Source organism: Littorina saxatilis, linkage group LG5 (assembly GCF_037325665.1).
Source record: "Littorina saxatilis isolate snail1 linkage group LG5, US_GU_Lsax_2.0, whole genome shotgun sequence".
Lineage (NCBI taxonomy): Eukaryota > Metazoa > Mollusca > Gastropoda > Littorinimorpha > Littorinidae > Littorina > Littorina saxatilis.
In genome coordinates this window covers 9,010,315-9,032,745 of record NC_090249.1, presented here as the reverse complement: position 1 = coordinate 9,032,745, position 22,431 = coordinate 9,010,315, and the positions used below count along the sequence as shown (strand labels likewise).

General features: G+C 41.5%; 1 protein-coding gene across 1 annotated transcript in view; it reads right to left on the bottom strand.

Moving 5' to 3' along the window:
- The window catches only part of LOC138965993 (A disintegrin and metalloproteinase with thrombospondin motifs like), a 104,316-nt gene extending 83,934 nt beyond the window's left edge, over positions 1–20,382 (bottom strand). Inside the window, exon 1 of the mRNA XM_070338076.1 lies at positions 20,020–20,382. Coding sequence (XP_070194177.1) covers positions 20,020–20,106 — 87 coding nt within the window. The 5' untranslated portion in view covers positions 20,107–20,382. The remainder of the gene's footprint in view (positions 1–20,019) is intronic.
- Positions 20,383–22,431: the final 2,049 nt, after the last annotated feature.

Here is a 22,431-nt window from a genome sequence, read left to right as displayed (position 1 = left end):
CGAGAAGCCCATCGCATTCAACACATCGATCAGATATCGGGAGCCAAAATGGTGGTGCATTTGGACTCCAAGTCCAATTTGAAGTGGGGCGATGACAACCCTAGGTCGAGCTGCCTGGACAATTGCTTGTCCCACAGATGCAATTTTATTGTCAGCATCTTTTTCGCTGAAAATCAAACGCAGGAAAAGCTGAAGGGACTGGGGAACAAAGTCCAGGTTGTACGCCCCTGAAGAAATATCCTCTGATGTTGGATATTCCTTGTTTGTCGTTGCAGAAGCAGCTTTTATTTCATTCTTTATCAGTGCTGCAGCAGCTTTCACCAGCTTCAGTTTTTCACTTTCATCGTCATTAGTCTTCGGAGAATTGTAGAAATCATGAAGAATGGATTTAGCTGTTGTGCGGAATGTTACAACATTAGACTTGCCCAGAATGTTCGCTATGATGATTTTTTCATCAAATCTCTCCAAGAGCTTTTCCTTCATCCATTTGGTGGTGTAACCAACCCCTCCACTGAACTCTTGCATTTTCTGCACAAGCTCTCCGATGGTGATCTGTTCGTCATCGTGGTTAATGAGATATTCTGCTGTTTTCTCAAAAACTTCAAGTTTTTCAGTGTCCGGTGGTCTACCCACACTTCGGCTTGGAGCGTTTGTCAGTGCGTATGCACCTGGCTTGTCATTATAACGTTTGGGAATTGACAGACCAAGCGCTCTGAAGTTACAGTTACAAGTTATATGGTACACAGCATCTGCTGCATGCAGGTCTCTTGCAAATTCAAGCTTTCCCTTGACGATATCTGCCCACTCATCATTTCTTTCGTCACATTTTTTCAAAATTTCAGTTTGTAAAGATAATGTTCTGACTCTGTATGCCTCATCAGGTCCACGTGTTTTGGAAAGATTTACCCGAGTCCCACAGAAAAAGCAGCAACTTGCAAAGTCAAATCTGTGTTGCTTAGATCGTGTGCTTCGCTCTCCAAGCTCAGTCTTATCGGTATCTCTGTTTTGCTGTCTTAAGTCTTTCTCGATATTATTGTCGTTGGTGTAATCCCTTCGACACTCGATATGCACCCTTTGACCAACTGTAGGCTGAACGGTTCTGTTCTGTCTTCTCTGGCTCGAATCCTTGATTCCTGTATCAACAAACAAATAACATTGCTCACTACAAACTCTTTTTTATAGACATTTCAACAGAAGCACGCAATTTGTTAACCGGCTATGACCCCACACACTTGCTTTGATAAGTCTCACTGGATGACACCCAGTAATACAACAAACTACAAATACAGCACAACATGTAAAAGAACACCAAAGGGAAAAAACAACAAAAGAACAAAAACAAACAAAATAAAAAAGGACATAAAACAAACAAACAAACAAACAAACGTTATAGTATACAGAACACTAAGAAACTCAAATTTATCATAAGAATTGAAACAAATCAAGAGAGAGAACATACTTGCACATCCTTTCTTTCCCAGGGTATTAAACTCGACGTCACATGGTTCGTTGCATATTGGACAGGTTTTTAATGGATCATCCATTGTGGTAGCCTTTGAAGTGCTGCAAGTAAAATAGTTTTCATGAACACAAATTTGTAATGTTCAACATTGATAACAGCACCACCATTAAATACCACAATAATATATAGTGCGTCCTGCATGTTACTTATGTAATCAGTTGATTCTAGAGGAAAACAACTAAAACACATGAAAATAGGAATTTTGACTGGAATGTTCAGCCATACAAATCCTTGCTAAAAGAGAGTTTTTCAGGCGGCAGTACAGACAGTAAAACCTTCAGTTAAAGTATTTTATGGAATAGTCAAACCAAAACTAACCTTCATTGTTTTAAAGTTGTAGATGACCACAAATAAACGTCCATGCAGCTCTGGTGTATCACAAAGACTGAAGTGAAAAACTGCTTCAAATAATCAAACTGTGAAGATTCCAGCAAGATGGTATCAAAGACAGGTTGTGCTGTCAGACCAGAGTTATGGTGAGAGCATCCGGCGAGCGCGCGGTCACGGCGATCAGATTACTGATAGCCAGCCTCCCTTACCCTCTATCCAGGAACCCCCTCATCCCCCCCTCTTCCTGCTGCAGAATGGCAGGCGAGTGATGCCATGATCTCTCTGTATCGAACTTTTAATCGATCATATCTCGGCCGTGCGATCTTCAAATGGAGTCGAATTGTGTATGCATGTTAAGTGTTCCATGCTGAGCGCAGCCATTATAAAATAAATTCTTTAGGATTTAATCCTTAGTCTCCGGCAGTATGACTGAACAATCTCGCTTCCGAGCGCAACTGCGTTACCACTCGGCCACCCAGTCCGATGTAACCCTCTGCGACTTCAATCTCAGCGTGGCAGTACATTAATCTGCTGACCATAAACAAGGAATGCGTCCAGCTGTCTCTCTAGATCTCCAGTAGGTTTCTCAGCGGGATACCTGCTTGACGAAGTTCTAATTGATGGCACGCGAACCGTGTAATGTATAGCCACTGCGCGAGTCGAACCGCTCTATTGTTCAGTCATACTGCCGGAGACTAAGGATTAAATCCTAAAGAATTTATTTTATAATGGCTGCGCTCAGCATGGAACACTTAACATGCATACACAATTCGACTCCATTTGAAGATCGCACGGCCGAGATATGATCGATTAAAAGTTCGATACAGAGAGATCATGGCATCACTCGCCTGCCATTCTGCAGCAGGAAGAGGGGGGGATGAGGGGGTTCCTGGATAGAGGGTAAGGGAGGCTGGCTATCAGTAATCTGATCGCCGTGACCGCGCGCTCGCCGGATGCTCTCACCATAACTCTGGTCTGACAGCACAACCTGTCTTTGATACCATCTTGCTGGAATCTTCACAGTTTGATTATTTGAAGCAGTTTTTCACTTCAGTCTTTGTGATACACCAGAGCTGCATGGACGTTTATTTGTGGTCATCTACAACTTTAAAACAATGAAGGTTAGTTTTGGTTTGACTATTCCATAAAATACTTTAACTGAAGGTTTTACTGTCTGTACTGCCGCCTGAAAAACTCTCTTTTAGCAAGGATTTGTATGGCTGAACATTCCAGTCAAAATTCCTATTTTCATGTGTTTTAGTTGTTTTCCTCTAGAATCAACTGATTACATAAGTAACATGCAGGACGCACTATATATTATTGTGGTATTTAATGGTGGTGCTGTTATCAATGTTGAACATTACAAATTTGTGTTCATGAAAACTATTTTACTTGCAGCACTTCAAAGGCTACCACAATGGATGATCCATTAAAAACCTGTCCAATATGCAACGAACCATGTGACGTCGAGTTTAATACCCTGGGAAAGAAAGGATGTGCAAGTATGTTCTCTCTCTTGATTTGTTTCAATTCTTATGATAAATTTGAGTTTCTTAGTGTTCTGTATACTATAACGTTTGTTTGTTTGTTTGTTTGTTTTATGTCCTTTTTTATTTTGTTTGTTTTTGTTCTTTTGTTGTTTTTTCCCTTTGGTGTTCTTTTACATGTTGTGCTGTATTTGTAGTTTGTTGTATTACTGGGTGTCATCCAGTGAGACTTATCAAAGCAAGTGTGTGGGGTCATAGCCGGTTAACAAATTGCGTGCTTCTGTTGAAATGTCTATAAAAAAGAGTTTGTAGTGAGCAATGTTATTTGTTTGTTGATACAGGAATCAAGGATTCGAGCCAGAGAAGACAGAACAGAACCGTTCAGCCTACAGTTGGTCAAAGGGTGCATATCGAGTGTCGAAGGGATTACACCAACGACAATAATATCGAGAAAGACTTAAGACAGCAAAACAGAGATACCGATAAGACTGAGCTTGGAGAGCGAAGCACACGATCTAAGCAACACAGATTTGACTTTGCAAGTTGCTGCTTTTTCTGTGGGACTCGGGTAAATCTTTCCAAAACACGTGGACCTGATGAGGCATACAGAGTCAGAACATTATCTTTACAAACTGAAATTTTGAAAAAATGTGACGAAAGAAATGATGAGTGGGCAGATATCGTCAAGGGAAAGCTTGAATTTGCAAGAGACCTGCATGCAGCAGATGCTGTGTACCATATAACTTGTAACTGTAACTTCAGAGCGCTTGGTCTGTCAATTCCCAAACGTTATAATGACAAGCCAGGTGCATACGCACTGACAAACGCTCCAAGCCGAAGTGTGGGTAGACCACCGGACACTGAAAAACTTGAAGTTTTTGAGAAAACAGCAGAATATCTCATTAACCACGATGACGAACAGATCACCATCGGAGAGCTTGTGCAGAAAATGCAAGAGTTCAGTGGAGGGGTTGGTTACACCACCAAATGGATGAAGGAAAAGCTCTTGGAGAGATTTGATGAAAAAATCATCATAGCGAACATTCTGGGCAAGTCTAATGTTGTAACATTCCGCACAACAGCTAAATCCATTCTTCATGATTTCTACAATTCTCCGAAGACTAATGACGATGAAAGTGAAAAACTGAAGCTGGTGAAAGCTGCTGCAGCACTGATAAAGAATGAAATAAAAGCTGCTTCTGCAACGACAAACAAGGAATATCCAACATCAGAGGATATTTCTTCAGGGGCGTACAACCTGGACTTTGTTCCCCAGTCCCTTCAGCTTTTCCTGCGTTTGATTTTCAGCGAAAAAGATGCTGACAATAAAATTGCATCTGTGGGACAAGCAATTGTCCAGGCAGCTCGACCTAGGGTTGTCATCGCCCCACTTCAAATTGGACTTGGAGTCCAAATGCACCACCATTTTGGCTCCCGATATCTGATCGATGTGTTGAATGCGATGGGCTTCTCGTCTTCCTACACAGAGGTGCAGAGATTTGAGGCAAATGCAGCTGTGTCCCAAAGTACAGATATTCCAGGATGTGCCAAGAATGTGATTCTACAATACGTGGCTGACAATGTGGATCACAATTCCTGTACCTTGGATGGATACAATTCTTTCCATGGTATGGGAATGATTGCTACCACAACTCCTGGAACACGACGAACAACGCCTATTCCTAGGTTGGATGTCACCTCCAAAGATTCAAAAGAAAAGGGAACAATTGACATCGTGTATTTCCAGTCAAAGGCAGTTCACTTTGGGAACACTACATACAGGGAACTAAAAAACCTGCGAGCTGTTGACCCATCTATACACCTTGATGTCTTGTGGAAGGTGGTGTGGCCGCTGAAGCCTGCAAGACCTTCATGGTCTGGAACGATGCAGGCTGTCCACAACGACCGTCACCCTGGTAAGTCGAGCGTTTTCTTCTTGCCAATGATCGACATGAACCCTGGTGATCTGACTTGCATTCACTCTACACTGCTGTTCACGGCGAAGGAAGCAAAGAGACATGGCTCGACTCCAGTGCTCACTTTCGACCAGCCCCTATTTTGGAAAGCCCATGAGATCGTCGCCAACAAACCTGATGATGCTGACTTGGCCTCCATTGTTCTAAGGCTTGAAGGTTTTCACATGGAAATGAGCTTTTTGGGCTGCATTGGACGTTTGATGGAGGGCAGCGGTCTGCAGGAGGTGCTAGAACTGACATATGCACCAACAGCTGTCAACTACATGCTTCAAGGCAAGGCAGTGTCCCGAGCAGTTAGAGGCCACTTTCTGGTTGACTCGGCTCTGAACGCACTCCTGACCTCACAAACGTTCAAAATCTCTCTGCCACTCCCAGACCTGGATGTGACACTAAGTGACGTCTCCATTGAGGAAATTGATAGCACAGATGTACCAGAAGATGTGCAAATTGCTGGGACAGTGGATGATATCGTGCCATCAGCAAATGAAGATGCTCCTGTCTCATGTGAGGAGCCTGATGGGGACCTTGCCCGTGCAGCCAACATGTGGGACTTGTTGATGAGTGGAGCTATCCCGCTAGGAGAAGTTTGCGTTGATGAGACAATCGCATCGATTCAGCTAAAACTAGAACGCCAAAAGCAAACCCTCAAGTGCCACCCCACAGCTGCACTGTGGATTCAGTACATGGACATGGTTGACATTCTGCGCAAGTTCCTCAAAGCTGAACGCACAGGAAACTGGGACCTGCATCTGTCCACTGTCCATGAAATGATGCCTTTCATGGCAGCAGCAGGGCACAACCTCTACACCAAATCCCTCCACCTGTATCTCCAGGACATGCTGCAGCTGAAAGAAACTCACAAGGATGTCTACCAGAGCTTCCAAGCCGGTCACCATGTACGCAGGACGGATCGATGTTGGGCAGGCCTTTCTACAGACAGATGATTAAGAGAACAACTAGCATTGCTCTTTGGAGAATGTACAAATATGTATTGGAGACTTTCTTTATTTCTATGACAGTGACCGGTGTGAGATGTTTTTCAAATGTACAAATGTGTATTGGAGCCTTTCTTTATTTCTATGACAGTGACTGATGTTGTGAGATGTTTTCAAGGGACATAATTATTATCATTCCTGTTGTTTCCTGATTTTTTTCTGATTACGGAATGTGTTCACAGATATTTGTATTCAGTGAATGCATTCATTGAGTGTTTTATGACTGCTTTGATGCTCAATTCTGCAGTCTGCAGTCGACCAATGCATGACTAACGCTGTGAATACATTATTGGTCAATAATGTTTATGAATGTTGTGCAATGTTTGTGTAATGATGTTGGAGTTATGTGCTTTGAATTTAAAATGTTGTCGATTATTTGATTATGTGATGCTTTATCTAATCAATTGCCTTGTTTACGTTTGTTGTTTCATTGCTTGTGTTTGAATGGTTTGCTTTTGTATACCCTGCTCCCTTGTCACGCGGTAGACTATCCAGCGACTTCCTGACATCATTCATCTTACTTTTCTTAGTTTACACTGCAAACTTTGTGGCCTTTTTACATGTTGCTTGAGTGCGCTTACATTCTCCTGTACAGGAATACTTATGTTTTTGTAGAACACAACCTTCACAAAGATGATGTTTGGTTTAAAATGAGTACAGTATTCTACTTTTAGTTGAAAACAATAAATATGACCTTGTGTACCAATTACTTTGGAATTTCCCGTCTGTGTGTGTGTGTGTGTGTGTGTGTGTGTGTGTGTGTGTGTGTGTGTGTGTGTGTGTGTGTGTGTGTGTGTGTGTGTGTGTGTGTGTGTGTTTAGTGCGTGTATAAAAAAAATATTCGTTATGCTGCTGAAAATGATTACACAGCCTTCACTTCACGCATAAACAACAAATTTGACCTCATGACCCAATGACCTTGACCTTTTGATTTTTAATATCTTAGACATTTTTTTTATATTGTAATCATAAACTGTGACTTGCATGTTATATTTGATGTTCGTGGTGTCAAAACAGTTCAGACAATGTAAAAAACGTAGAATCGCTTTGTGACAAAATACACACTGACAAACACACTTGATAACTTTTTTAAAACTAATTATATTTTTCTCGATTTTTGACCAGACATACTACAAACATAGCAGAACATGAATCTGAAAACAGAAATTCTTTAGCAATAAATCCTTGGTTATGGTGCCATTTTCCGTAGACTGACTAGGCAAAGAGGTTGCGAGTTCGACCCTGGGTCAGGGCGTTAGCAATTTTCTCCACCCTTTCCTAACCTAGGTGGTGGGTTCAAGTGCTAGTCTTTCGGATGAGACGAAAAACCGAGGTCCCTTCGTGTACACTACACTGGGGTGTGCACGTTAAAGATCCCACGATTGACAAAAGGGTCTGTCCTGGCAAAATTGAATAGGCATAGATACAAATTTCCACCAAAATACCCGTGTGACTTGGAATAATAGGCCGTGAAAAGTAGGATATGCGCCGAAATGGCTGCGATCTGCTGGCCGATGTGAATGCGTGATGTATTGTGTAAAATAAATTCCATCTCACACGGCATAAATAAATCCCTGCGCGATATAAATTGCATAAAATAAAATTAAAATAAATAAATCCCTGCGCTTAGAGCTGTACCCACGGAATACGCGCGATATAAGCCTCATATTGATTGATTGATTGACATCCTCGTATAGTCACAGTATACTGACACCAGTCCTAGCATGATAGAGCGGCTGTCACTATAGGTGTCTCTCTTTGTGTGTCTGTATTATATTACTTGTGATTAAAACAAAAAATGCCTGATGGGAAACAAATAGAAAAAAATGTTATGACAGGGATTCCCCTAATATTTCCGAATGTCATTTCTACAATGACGCTTTAAATAACGTCTTGATGAAAGTTGGTTGACGTGAAATGTGGCTTGAAAAAAAAGAGCATTACAGCAAGCAGAGAATGCAGAGAATAGGGAATATTATCTGTCATAGGGGTACGATACCAGTTAATCACGTTTAACCGAATGTTTGGAGATTCGAGAGTGGAAGATAAGTAGAGTGATATATGGGGGGTGTCATTATTGAAGAGAGAGAGAGATGGAGAGAGAGGAGAGTTGGGAAAAGAGAGAGTGTGTGTAAGAAGGTGAGAGACAGAGGGCGATGGGGAGAGGTTGAGTGATCATATGAGGGGTGTTGTCAATATTAGAGAGATAGAGGGGAAGAGAAGGAGAGAGAGAGATGGGAGGGTGAAGAAAGAGAGAGAGAGTGTGTAAGATGCCTCCATAAGAGATGTAGCCTAGAATAAAAGCAATATCTCTCGATACATGTATTATTTCTCTTAACATGTAAGTTATTGTTCGTAGGCCTAATATGAAAACAATAATTTTGAAGTCTGAATCCAGTATCATTATTTTGAACTGTTTCGGTCTATACAACGCTTCCGTGTAGCATATATATCTTTCATATTCTCTTGGGACGGGCCAGGGAATGTGTTACAAACTAACGCTTGCTTATATCAGCAAGCCCAGTCAGTTCTAGCAGAGGGAATGAAATACAATTATGCTCTAGATTGGTCTCTAGGTACTCTACGGAATGTACGCGAGTAGTAACATATGATAGCGGTCAGTGGATCAGTTACCAACATTCCTACTGACATCTGGTAGTGATTTAGTCTTGATGGTGATCGGTGCTTTCCTTCGTTAGCCACTGGACTTGTCAGTTACATTTTGACGATTATCTGAGCGACCCCTTTTACAGAAAATTCAAATATCAACCGAACCCATTCATGGAAGATCAAATAGGATGTACATTAGGTCCCTAATCACGAAGAGGGTCACCTAGAAACTCGCTCAAATATGTGATTTTTCTTGATACATTGTTAACTAATCTAAAAGATTGGAGTTTTCCTAACAATACACACACACACAACGTATTCGTTTTGATAACAACAATAATGATATGGCATGTATCAATAGCCGGCATGTGATAAAGGGGTAACAAAATAATAATTAACAAGTGACCATAATGATCCTAATACTTTCCGTTTATCATATCGTGCTGTGGTTGTTGTTTTATTATTTAAAGTCTTCGTCTCGGGCTGATTGGTCCTGATATGGCTCAAAAGAGTCCGCTGGGCCGAAAGCAAAAATCAAGTAAAGTATCTGGGGCTGATAGAACATATGGACCCTAACGGGTGTATGGTCAGCAGTATATTAAAACCCTTCATGGCCGGATAATATGGTACCTAGGGTCACCAAAGTTCAGAGCTTCTCGGCATCGACTCCGATGAGCATGCTTCCTAATAGTGGTGTCAACAGTTTTATCAGTTTTGGAGAAAAGTGGGTGCAAACGAAAACATTTAAACAATGCCTGACGGGATAATGTTGGCACTAGGATCATCAAACTACAGAGCAAATCAATGTCAATCACCACAAACTGGGGCCTTAAATTCGGAGAAAATAACTGTGTCCTTACTGGAGACAATTGAGTTTGTTTGTTTGTTTGTTTGCTTAACGCCCTGCCGACCACGAAGGGCCATATCAGGGCGGTGCTGCTTTGACATATAACGTGCGCCACACACAAGACACAAGTCGCAGCACAGGCTTCATGTCTCACCCAGTCACATTATTCTGACACCGGACCAACCAGTCCTAGCACTAACCCCATAATGCCAGACGCCAGGCGGAGCAGCCACTAGATTGCCAATTTTAAAGTCTTAGGTATGACCCGGCCGGGGTTCGAACCCACCACTAGGCGCCTTACCACTAGGCCAACCGGACGCCTTACCACTAGGCCAACCGTGCCGGTTAGACAATTGAGTACATGTATACGAAATAGCATTTCCTGGCGGGATAATTTTGAGTGACACCAGGGTCATCAATCTGCAGGACATAATTATGAGCGTTTATTCCCATGGACCTCGAGCTCATAGCCAAAGTGAGTTTCAATAGCTTTACCCATTTGGGAGAAATGAGTACATATATATGTTAGTCATATTGAGAACAGACACAAGTCAAACGGGATAATTGCACTATGATCAACAAACTACTTCGTTTGAATGCAAATGTGTTGTTGTTCGTCACCCAGAGGGTGGACGTTTGCGTTTGTTCCGGTCAGTCTATATGTCACAAAAGTCACTAAAATATCACTCACGTGAACTGTCAAGACGCAAAATAGATAAGTTGGTAAATTGCTCTCCTAACGTGACAAAACGAAAGTGTCCGAAGCAGGAGATTGAATTCCATTGGCGTCGTTAATCATTGTCCAAAATTTAACGAACATAGAACCATTTTATTCAATAGTCTACCAACGTATGCTCTGGATTGCAAAACACTTTTGTTTGGCAATACTGATTTAACTATATCTTTGAATATGAAAATATTTTCTGCTGTACAAGATTACGTTATGTCAACTGATCGCTTCGGCTGATAGTATATTAACAGTGACAGCAATAGATGTAGCAAAGCATTCTCTCTCTCTCTCTCTCTCTCTCTCTCTCTCTCTCTCTCTCTCTCTCTCTCTCTCTCTCTCTCTCTCTCTCTCTCTCTCTCTCTCCCTCTCTTTATTTGTATAAAATATTATGAAATATTTTGAAAGAAAAAGGTTAAAGTTATCACTTGTTCGCCATGTCTTGTTATCAGAATGTGTATTGATAATTAGTTTTGGAACGTGTCCATAAGCAGTCTGCTTGTTAACGTTCTTAATGTTGTTACTGTATATAACATGTATACAAGAAATTAATAAAAACACGCTTAAACCAATTTAAAAAAAAAAAGCTTACTGTGTGACGCAGGGGTTTGTCGGACCTGTTCTTCTTAGGGGTTGGGGAGGGAGGAGGTGTTGCGTTGTTGTTGGTTTTTTTTTTGGGGGGGGGGAGAAGAACATTGCAGTTATGATAAAAAAAAAATTCTGTCAATATTTGTCCCGCGCTAATCTGTGTGAAATCGCTTACCGTTGCCAATTATAATTCATATATTAATACAGGTACTGGTAGCCTCAGTCACACGAAATTGCTAATTTCTGTGGTACTGGGCAACTTTCACGTTATTCCTTTTGCATGGGCATAGTGGAGGCCACCTCGATCAGGACTGGCTGAGTCTAATGTGTTTATTTTTTAATTAAGTGGGTTTATTTGAACATTAAATATTTTTACCTACCGCCGGAAGCCCTTCGGCACCCCTGAAACTCGACATGCAGCCGTCCGGGATAAAATTGCCCGAGAATCCAATAAACACTTTAGACAACACAGTATCATGTCAAATCAAGTTTACTCTCAAACCTATCAAGTTGTTATCGTTGTTACTTATTGGAATGGCAAACACGGGAACATCCATTGCCTATGGTTTTTGTAATGTCATAGCTGTATTTTTCCCTGAAACTTTTGCAAATTATTTGTAGGCCAGTTGGTTAGGACACTCTTGCTTCATCATGTTCTAATCACGTACGTTCGAATCCACGCGGTGTCACATTTTTTTCTCCCTTTCCCCTACGCTACATTACTTTTCAGGGAATGTGTGCTGTTCATTGTTATTTTATTTTACTGATACGTTTTTTATAATTTAATTCGTCATCCAGCGGGAACGTTTGCGATTGTTCCATTCCGTAAGTATGCATGTATGTATGTCACAATATAGGTAGGTAGATGTAGACACACGATAGCCTATTGTGTGCAACATTTATATTGGATATGTCAAAGGTCAAGGTCATTACGGGGCCCGATGGTCAAAATACATAATCAGCCATATCTCCCAAAGTTCTGGGAATATTTCAATGAAACTTTTTTCATTACATACTCTGAGGAAGGGTCTACAAAATAGCAGTACAAAATACCAAGTCACAGCGAGAAATGTTTCAGAAATTCGAGTTAATTTTTTTTAAGTTGAAGGGACTAATGTGCTGCGTCTTCATGTTCAATTTCATAAAACATGGTTGGCTGGTTCCAAAGTTATAAGGGTTTTAGTGTTTGATTCTCCAATTCTCCAATGCATAAACATCCATATCTCCCAAAGTTCTGGGAATATTTCAATGAAACCTTTTTTTATTACATACTCCGAGGAAGGGTCTACAAAATAGCAGTTACAAATTACAAAATCACAGCGAAATGTTTTTCGCAGAAAATCGAGTTGATTTTTTTCTCTTTTGAATTCATGAAGGGACTAATGGCCTGCGTCTTCATGTTTAATTTCATTTAAAAAAAAATGGTTGGCTGGTTCCAAAGTTATAAGGGTTTTTACCATCATATGTGTGGTTATCATATGACTGATAGTTAAATAAGGCTTCGCTGATCAGGGGAGCTAATCTACTCCAATCACCGTCGCTTTGAAGCTATGAATACAATAATAAATCAGTCATGATTCAGACAAGATAAGTCGACCATTGCAACAATAATAGCAATTGATCTGGGATGGATTCGCATAGACACTTTAATATCCACACAATCAGTGATTAATGAAAATCATAAAACATTTGTTACATCCCGTGAGGAGCACGAGTATTGCTAGTGATAATAATAATAAACATTTAGAATCCGAATACTTCCTAATGCAAGGAGCCCTAGTCGGTTACATAAACCGAAGATGGGGAGGTAGAACTTTTCTCTCCCTTCTTCAATGCTAGCGTTCTTGGCCAGGGCACGGTAACTTGATCCCAACACGAAAAGGAACGCTGAAAACATGGTCCTGTGGCACCGCGAACCGGTGGTCAGCATCTGACTTACAGTGCTAGCTCGCGAAGCCACGGCGAAAGGGCTACGGCTGTAACCCGATAACGGCATCGGCTGATAACAAGTTCACGCTGATATCAATGGCCTTGCTGCATCGCCAATTATCCTTCTGAGGCTCGGGCACCCCGCTGCACCAGCCTCTCCTTTCACCTCTACTTCTGGTGGCCCAATCGGAGGGAGGTTCCTCTGCCAGCCACCGATGCTGGTTGCTTCGCCTTTTCGTGATATTTGACCTCCTTGACCTTTAATAACATCTAGCCTTGTGTAGAGCACTTGCAAATTGGCGATTTATCACAAAATCAGGACTATCATAATGTAAGACAAGTACTATACACTTATAACTTTTTTCGTATTTTTTTGTTGCTGTTTAATTTTATTATTATCATAAAACTATTAATATTATAATTAAGTTCTCATGACCCACAATCTTGACAATAACTGAAGTAATGACATCAGTGACTATGCCTTGAAGCTCTTGGACAACATTCAAGTGTGTGATATTTATTCTGATATTACTGACAACCTTGAAAAATAACTGTGAAGTAAAACAGCACCCGAGACTATTAGCCCTGACGTATATTTGACAATGTTCAAAAAATGTTTCTGCTACTATGGGAATAACTGAGGTAATGGCGTGAAGTAATTAATATGTGTTGTTCATAAATGTGTAATATTGTGTTTCACTATGGCTCTCACTGATTGTACACGAGGGTCCATAACTCTACAGTCTCGTGCCCTGTTCCCCACTGACGCTGCTGCTCCATTTAGCGAAACAGTCATGCCTAGTGAGTTAGATAACCTGCAGACAGCAGCGGCACCCCCCACCCCCCACCCCCACTCCTCCGAAAATAAACAAAGGGACCATAAGGACCATTAAACCGCCCGCTTATTACCCCACCCCTGGAATGAAGTAAAAGAAGACCCCAAAAATAAATACAAAATTAAAAAATAAAAACACCTGCCAAATTAAAGAAGTTTGTAACATGAACTATAAAAGATGATTAACCAACAATCAAAAAACAAGAGGAATGGGTTCAAAGGGATCCCTGCGTCACATTTCACACACAAAAAATAACATGAGATTTAACCCACGGCAACCTTGGAGACCACAGGCGAACATTGACATACCAACTACGCCATAACGGGTTACAATTATAGATTGCGCTCACAACTGTTTTTGTCTGCCTTTACCTCGCGGGCTTTTACGGGCTATGTAAGGATCATTTTGTTTAACTTCAACTAAGAACTTGATTTACAGACACATTTTTAGCAGAAACACCCTGAATTGTTTCAACAGAGTTGAAGGGTCGTCTTCTGAGTATGTACTACAAACATTTTGATTAAAATATTCAAAGAAGTTTGGGAGATCTATTGATGTTCACGTGTATGTGGGGTTATGGAGTCGTCGAGTCGAAGACTGTGCGGAAACGGTACGCCGATTACATCATGTTAGATACACAACCTATATACTATGGCTGTGTAGCCTAATCACAATTAAATTGGACGTGCACGAACCATACATTTTAATATTTTGAACCGAGTGACACCAAATGCTTTGATGTTCGAGTCTGTACTTTCAAGCAACACAGCATGATTCATCCCATGTGTTTTACACCATAAGTGTAGCAGAAGTCCCTATACAATCTTCATGTATCATACCATTATATAATCTATGATATATATTAATTATATATGTATAGATAAGGCTATACACTTATCATTGCTTGCCTTAAACCAGACAAATAGAGACAGACAGAGATAGGGACAGACGGAGAGACCGACGCGGAAACAGATAAATAAAGACAGACAGGAGGAGAAAGAGAGGGAGAGAGAGGGAGAGATCTAAAGACAGAGACAGACAGCGGTAACAGCATCAAAATACATCATTTAACAACGATATCTAAAAGCATAATACTATTGGTGGTATATGAAGAAAAGTATTGAAAGGAGTGCCTGGCGGGATAATAGTACGACTACGAATATAAGGTTTAGTTACAATCGTGTGAAGCCATCTTTGAAGGCATACGCACAGATTCAGCTCATTTGACTCTAAAACATCCGTTATCTGAGTACGGACAGTAAAACAGAAGGACTGCGTGACTGTATAGCATTCTGTATACATACTAATTATGCTTATACTGTCTTATACTGTTTAAAACGTTCGCCAGAGACGTTTCTGTTTAATTTTGGTAGCACCTATTTGAGCCTCGTGCTTTTGTGTTTCTTCATCTTGCCCTTTCTATTGTAATTCGGACTTGCGTACTTCTCTTTTTAACTGTCAATAGACACTATACAGTGTTCGATGAAACAACGCATCAGTTCAGGCGCAGTCAAGTCCAGACTAGCCCCTGTCAGTCACTCCAGTACACGCGTTCGGAATGCACGACATAGCGTGCTTGACTCGATACGGTTAGTTAAACACTTCCCCTCTGCCTTCAGGTAACTTGACACTGATAGCGCGGCGGGGAGGTAGCTCAGTTGGTAGCGCGCTGGCTTTGTAGCCAGTTGGTCGCTATCAGCATGGGTTCGATCCCCACGTTCGGCGAGAGATTTATTTCTCGGAGTCAACTTTGTGCAGACTCTCTTCGGTGTCCGAACACCCCCGTGTGAACACATGCGCACGAAAAAATCCCACGTTCACAGCGAAAGACTCAGGGCTTGGAAAACACGAAGACACGCATGCATCATCTCTCGTCTCCGATTATAATGATCGTATTTCGATACTTTGACGAGACAAACCCAATGCTGGTGTGTCGAAGAAGACAGCCACAGCGGGCTTGTTCGAATCAAAGTATCACACCATAACTTCAACGTATTACCAATACCTGTCCCAATATAGACCAGTTGGTCTAAGAGGACGTTAAACCCTAAAAGTCAGTCACACTGATAGCCTTTGCCCAGTCCATAAAACAAGAGGCACATACAACACACGCACATGGGTAGAGGAGACGAAATAGGTGAATAAGAATAATCAGATATGTAATAGCTTTACTGCATTATAACAAACATTTAGGTGTTAATGCTGCTATTTTAAATTAAAGCCATGCTTTTGTTGTTTAAACTGTGGCGTCATTTTCTGGTTTTGTTTTTGTATCCGGGGTTGTAAGAATTTACATGACAAATACAGGCATGTGATCATGCAGCCGAGTTGCAATGAGAAAGGCAACACAGATTCAGGCAGTTCGAGTTCATCATTAAAATTGTCTTCTGTTGGTCTTTGGCATGGTGCGTGTCAAGACCTCACAGTCATGCTGGGAAGAAACCCTAGGTAGTGGAAGGTTACCGCTGTTCTCCCCTCACACTCTCTGTAACTCTCACGGTCCCTCTTTCTCCCCCCCCCCCCCTCCCTCTCTCTTATCTTATAATAAATTTAGAGTACAAATATATATCTCTCTTTCCCCCTATCTCGATTTCTCTCCCTTTCCCTCCTCTCTCTGTTTCCCTCTTTCCTCTATCAATAAATTTAGAATACGAAATTTTTTCTCTCTCTCTCTCTCTCTCTCTCTCTCTCTCTCTCTCTCTCTCTCTCTCTCTCTCTCTCTCTCTCTCTCTCTCTCTCTCTCTCTCTCTCTCTCTCTCTCTCTCTCTCTCTCTCTCTCTCTCTCTCTCTCTCTCTCTCTCCTGTTTAGAATGCAGTGAACGTTTCGACATTTATAATTGTTACAAAACATGTTTGGAAAAAGAGAAATACATTGAATTAATCGAAGATATTAAGTACAGAGTTGCTCTTACTCGTTTCCGCGCAGGAGTATCCGAAATCAACGCTCACAAGTTTCGGTACGCACCAAACCAAACGACAAGAAACTGTCCTCTCTGTACAGCTGATAAAGAAGATGAACACCATGTTGTATTTTTATGTCCCTTTTATCAAGACCTTCGAGCAAAGTATTTGACAATCTCGAACTCTAAGACGCTGCAACAACAACTTGTGTATTTCTGTGGCAGTAATGAGGATAATTTGATGAACAGCTTCAGCAGATTTGTGTTCTTCATGTTACAGAAGAGACGAACCCTTAGAAATCAGGTTCGGTGACATGTCATCAGGGTCTTAATGTATTTGTTGAATTTTATGCCTGACTATAATTTATAACTGTGCAGATACTATTGCTGTTATTTTAACCACTATTGTAAGGGGCTGTGGCCTGAGACAATTAAAGATTTGTTCTTGTTCTTGTTCTTGTTCTCTCTCTCTCTCTCTCTCTCTCTCTCTCTCTCTCTCTCTCTCTCTCTCTCTCTCTCTCTCTCATAATTTATTGATAGTGATACTAATAGTATTCCTTCTCCCCTCACGCTCTCTGTATCTCTCACGGTCCCTCTTTCTCCCCCCCCTCCTACCTCTCTCTCTTATCTTATAATACATTTCTCTCCTCTATCAATAAATTTAGAATACGATATTATCTCTCTGTGCCTCTCTCTCTTACTGTCGTTGCGCGCGCACGCTTATTATGAGGTAAGGGAGGTAGAGGTAGGGGGGGGGGGGAAGAGGGAACGTGAGCTTGAGACGGAAAAAGTGAGGAGAGAATACTATAAATATATATTATGTAATAGAGAGAGAGAGAGCGAGAGAGATATAAAAGAAAGAGAGATGAGAGAGAGCGAAAGAGAGAGAGAGAGAGAGAGAGAGAGAGAGAGAGAGAGAGAGAGAGAGAGAGAGGGAGAGAAAGAGAGAATATGTAAAGCGCTTAGAGAACGTCAAGCGCTATATAAATCTCCCATATAAATAAATAAAGGAGTGAGAGAATACTATAAATATATTATGGAAAAGAGAGAGAGAGAGAGAGATAGAGAGAGAGAGAGAGAGAGAGAGAGAGAGAGAGAGAGAGAGAGAGAGAGAGACTGACACAGTTTAATTGAATATGGGCCTACAACCCCTTTCAATGGGGCCCGGGGTACACATAAATCACAGGAAAAAAATAGAAAACATGATATTTAAACGTATGCAAAATACACAGTGGTTTGTTCCAAGCTTTCCTCTATCAATAATCTAGCACATCAATGCTGCCTAATATATACATACAACCGAGAGAGAGAGAGAGAGAGAGAGAGAGAGAGAGAGAGAGAGAGAGAGAGAGAGAGAGAGAGAGAGAGAGAGAGAGATGTCTAATAAAGTTTGTTTTTAGGCCTGTATAATGTTTACTATTCACTTCACTATTGGTCATTCTTTGTAAAAGATTGTTTCTACTCAGTTATTTACTGTCAATGATGCTTGAGACACAAGAGAACGATTGCTGTTATTTTCAAATCTGCAGTGAGAACTTTTAGGTTGTGTGTAAAAAGTTGGTTCTGTACGTATATTCCATACGTTAAGTACCTTTGAATCTCAAACCGCTACTACTTGACAAAATGATGAGCCTTATTTACAAAAATAGTTCAAACTGTCTGTCTATGGATGTCTGAATTGATTGTGCTGTCCCGATATATACAGGTCGAAATAATATGGCCACCAACATCTCTATGTCTGTGTAATAAAACCTTGGAACCGCAGGCGACGTTAAGTACCGCTATGTCCGTACGGAAAGCACTAAGTACCGCTATGTCCGTACAGAAAGCACTAAGTACCGTTGGTCAAAACACCCGACTACTCCCAATTAGGGCTAGGTTTCTACTCAGTTATTTGCTGTCAATGATGCTTGAAATACAAGATAACGATTGCTGTTATTTTTAAATCTGCAGTGAGAATTTTTAGGTTGTGTGTAAAAAGTTGGTTCTGTACGTATATTTCATACGTTAAGTACCTTTGAAATTCAAACCGCTACTACTTGACAAAATGATGAGCCTTATTTACGAAAATAAAGGATCGTAGTTCAAACTAACATGCCTACATATAAACAGCATAAACAACACACAAAAGTATTATGTACATGGGTTTTAACATCGCAGGTACTTAGCGCGGTACCTAGTGCAGCCAAGGTCTATGCACGGTACCTAAGGCCCTCTCATACGGACATGCCGGTACTTAGCGTCAGCCTCGCACACACACACACCCACATACACACACACACAATTATTTACATTCTCACACATAACCAGCCACATATCTACATCACAAATTCACATCGTCGCCTTGTAAACGTAAAAACCATATCAGTTTAATATATCGGTTAATATATATGTGTGTGTGTGCAGGGGCGGATTAGGGGGGGGGGTTACAGGGGTTCCGGACCCCCCCCCCCCGGCTATCAAAAAACAATAAAAAAAATAATACTAACTTTAAAAGAAATAATGAGTGGCTGATGACACCAGTTGATCATGTTTAAAATCAAGGATAAGCCATCAATTGTTAATAAAATAGCTAAACCTCTTCAGCCTCTGGGGGGAAAAGCCCCCCAGACCCCCCAACGGGGCCTTGCCCATGTACCCCACAAGGGGTCTACCCCTGGACCCCAGGTTGTAACCCCCCCCCCTCTGGCTTAACTGCTCCGACCCTGGTGTGTGTGTGTGTGTGTGTGTGTGTGTGTGTGTGTGTGTGTGTGTGTGTATGGTATGGGTGTGTGTGTGTGTGTGTGTGTGTGTGTGTGTGTGTGTGTGTGTGTGTGTGTGTGTGTGTGTGTGAAAGTATAAATTAATTTAATACGGAGAATTAAAACAAAAGTACCTGTCGTGGTGGTCATAGAACAGGATGAATAAGAAGCCACTTCGCCACTTTTGAGGTCGGTTCGTTTCCTCGGTTCAGCATATTTCGTTGTGTTCATTTAACGGAATCCAAAATGACATACGATAGTTGTTATGAACTTTGACATAAACATAAGCGCAATCTTAATCTTATATTCCTGCTTTTTCTTTTTCTTTCTCTCCTTTCTCTTCTGATGTCTCACAATTGTTTTCCTGTGTCTCTCTCTGTCACTTCTATCTGTGATTGTCTTTCTACACGCTATCTCTTACGCGCGCGCGCGCACGCACGCACGCACTCACTCACTCACTCACTCACTCACTCACTCATTCACTCACGAAGAGAATGAAAGAAAAGGATGAAAAAACAAAGCTAGACTGACCACTTGCCAGAAGTGTAGGATGTAATCCTCCAGTAAGAGTGGGTCATAGTTGAACTTGGAGTAGGTCTTGACGTCCACCATCACCATTGCCTCCAGCACGTAGGCGCCAGTGAAAGGCGAGGAGGGGCCTGTGCGGGGGGGCTTGTGGTCACCTAAGGCAGCCAGGGCCGCCACGCGGGAGGAGAAGGTTGTGTGGAAAGGGTTATGACGCAAATCCAACGTGCTTTGACGCCGTCGACGTCGTCGTCGCTTGTCGTCTGTGAAGCTGATGAAGTCTTCATTCTCAACCTGCTCCCAACTCTCACCATCTGATGTAGACTGTTCTGGTTTTGTCGATCGTACCCACAGAGACTTGTCTTGAAATATTGCCGGCACTGTGCACACACACACACACACACACACACACACACACACGCGCGCGCGCGCGTGCGCGCGTAAGCACATCGTACAAAAACATTTCAGAACATTATGGCAAAATACATGACTGATTTTACAATCTGCGTGTGGACACTATCACTTGATGGTCTAGGAAACATTTATCGTACGTTAAGGGAATTCTCAATAAAAGAATTCATTTACACACGAGCAAGAGCACTTAAAGCGAGACATGGAGCAGGTTCGTTACGCTATGAACTTGGAAATAAGATAACGACAAATGGGGACGTTTTGATGTCATGTGTGAAAAATGACAGTAGGCTACAAATAAATCTGTTTTCTTTATTACTTTTTAAGAACACCTGTTAAAAATTGCGACTTAAATGGAAATAAACAACATTATAAAAACAATGCTGCGGAATGCTGTACGTGTCTTATTGATATTGATTTATTAGTCCATTTCATGTTTGATTCGCGTCAATATTTGTTGACGTTCAGCCGCCGTATTTGCACTGGCCAAGGTAATTCAAAATGACCACGCGCATTCTCATTCGTCCACAAGCTCTCATTCTCATTCGTCCCACGACAGTTTAGACTTGTATCTCTGGGGTCAATTGAGCTCAAACTTGGTGAGTAGCTTGAAATTGTGGGACCTAGGGTGTGTGCACAAAATTAGGTTCCTAACTTTGGTCAAACTTGAGATATTAGCTTTGCACGCCTTTACGCGCCCAGCCAGGGAACTTTTTTTTAAAGGATTTAAAATGAAGATGCGCGTCTCAACGTAACACTTGACGTCCAAGAAATGTGCTAGTGAGACTTGAGACCTTTATTCACGAAGTATGGGTGCTTGTACAAAGCATGGGTGTGTACACTAGTCAGATAATATATATTTTTAATTCGTTTCAGTTGTTTTCAAAGACGTTTTCAATGTGTACGTCAACACGTACGTCTGCGTTTTAAACATCTTAACTGACACCCCGACAAGGTTTCACATTAGGACGCGCGTCTTATACTCTCAGGCTTGATTTTGAAGAGTAGGCTACACAATAGCTCAATCGGTAAGAGCGCTCACGTGGAAAGGCGAAGGTGCAGGGTTCGAATCGCGTCATGGCCAGAACATATTTTAGTTTATTATTTTCATCCGAGCATGCAGCTGACTTGCTCGTTTGCGATCAGCCTGAGACTCTCTCTCTGTCTGGACACAAGCGGATTGCCGTCTGTCAGCTCTCACTTTTTTCTTCTGCACTCCGTCCTCGCTCTTAAAAAAATAAAAATAAAAAATAAAAAAAAATCTATTTTTCTTTTTTTCTTTTTACATTTAGTCAAGTTTTGACTAAATGTTTTAACATAGAGGGGGAATCGAGACGAGGGTCATGGTGTATGTGTGTATGTGTGTGTGTGTGTGTGCGCGTGTGTGTGTGTAGAGCGATTCAGAGTAAACTACTGAACCGATCTTTATGAAATTTGACATAGAGTTCCTGGGTATGATATCCCCGGACGTTTTTTTCATTTTTTCGATAAATATCTTTGATGACGTCATATCCGGCTTTTTGTAAAAGTTGAGGCGGCACTGTCACACCCTCATTTTTCAATCAAATTGATTGAAATTTTGGCCAAGCAATCTTCGACGAAGGCCGGACTTCGGTATTGCATTTCAGCTTGGTGGCTTAAAAATTAATTAATGACTTTTGTCACGATTTAGCGACATGGATCGAGAAAGTGTCACTCTGTGGGGTGCCTTCCTCGAATTGCGATAGAAAGCGCCTGTGCTTTCTGTCAACGGCTGGGTTTTAGCTGACCGAGCATAGCCGAACACGGGGATTTCTTTTTGCAAGGGTTTCACGTGGGTGATTTCTGCTGTCAGGGCAAAACTGACGGTAACTGAACTTGGAACGTGACAAGGTGAGTCACGTGATTTTGTCAAGGTTGTCTGTGTGAGACATGTTAACTCGACACTCGAAACTCAGTCGGTGTCTTATTTTCCTACAAGTTTGATGGTCTTCAACGCGTTGACTGCTGCACTGTATTTCAACGTGC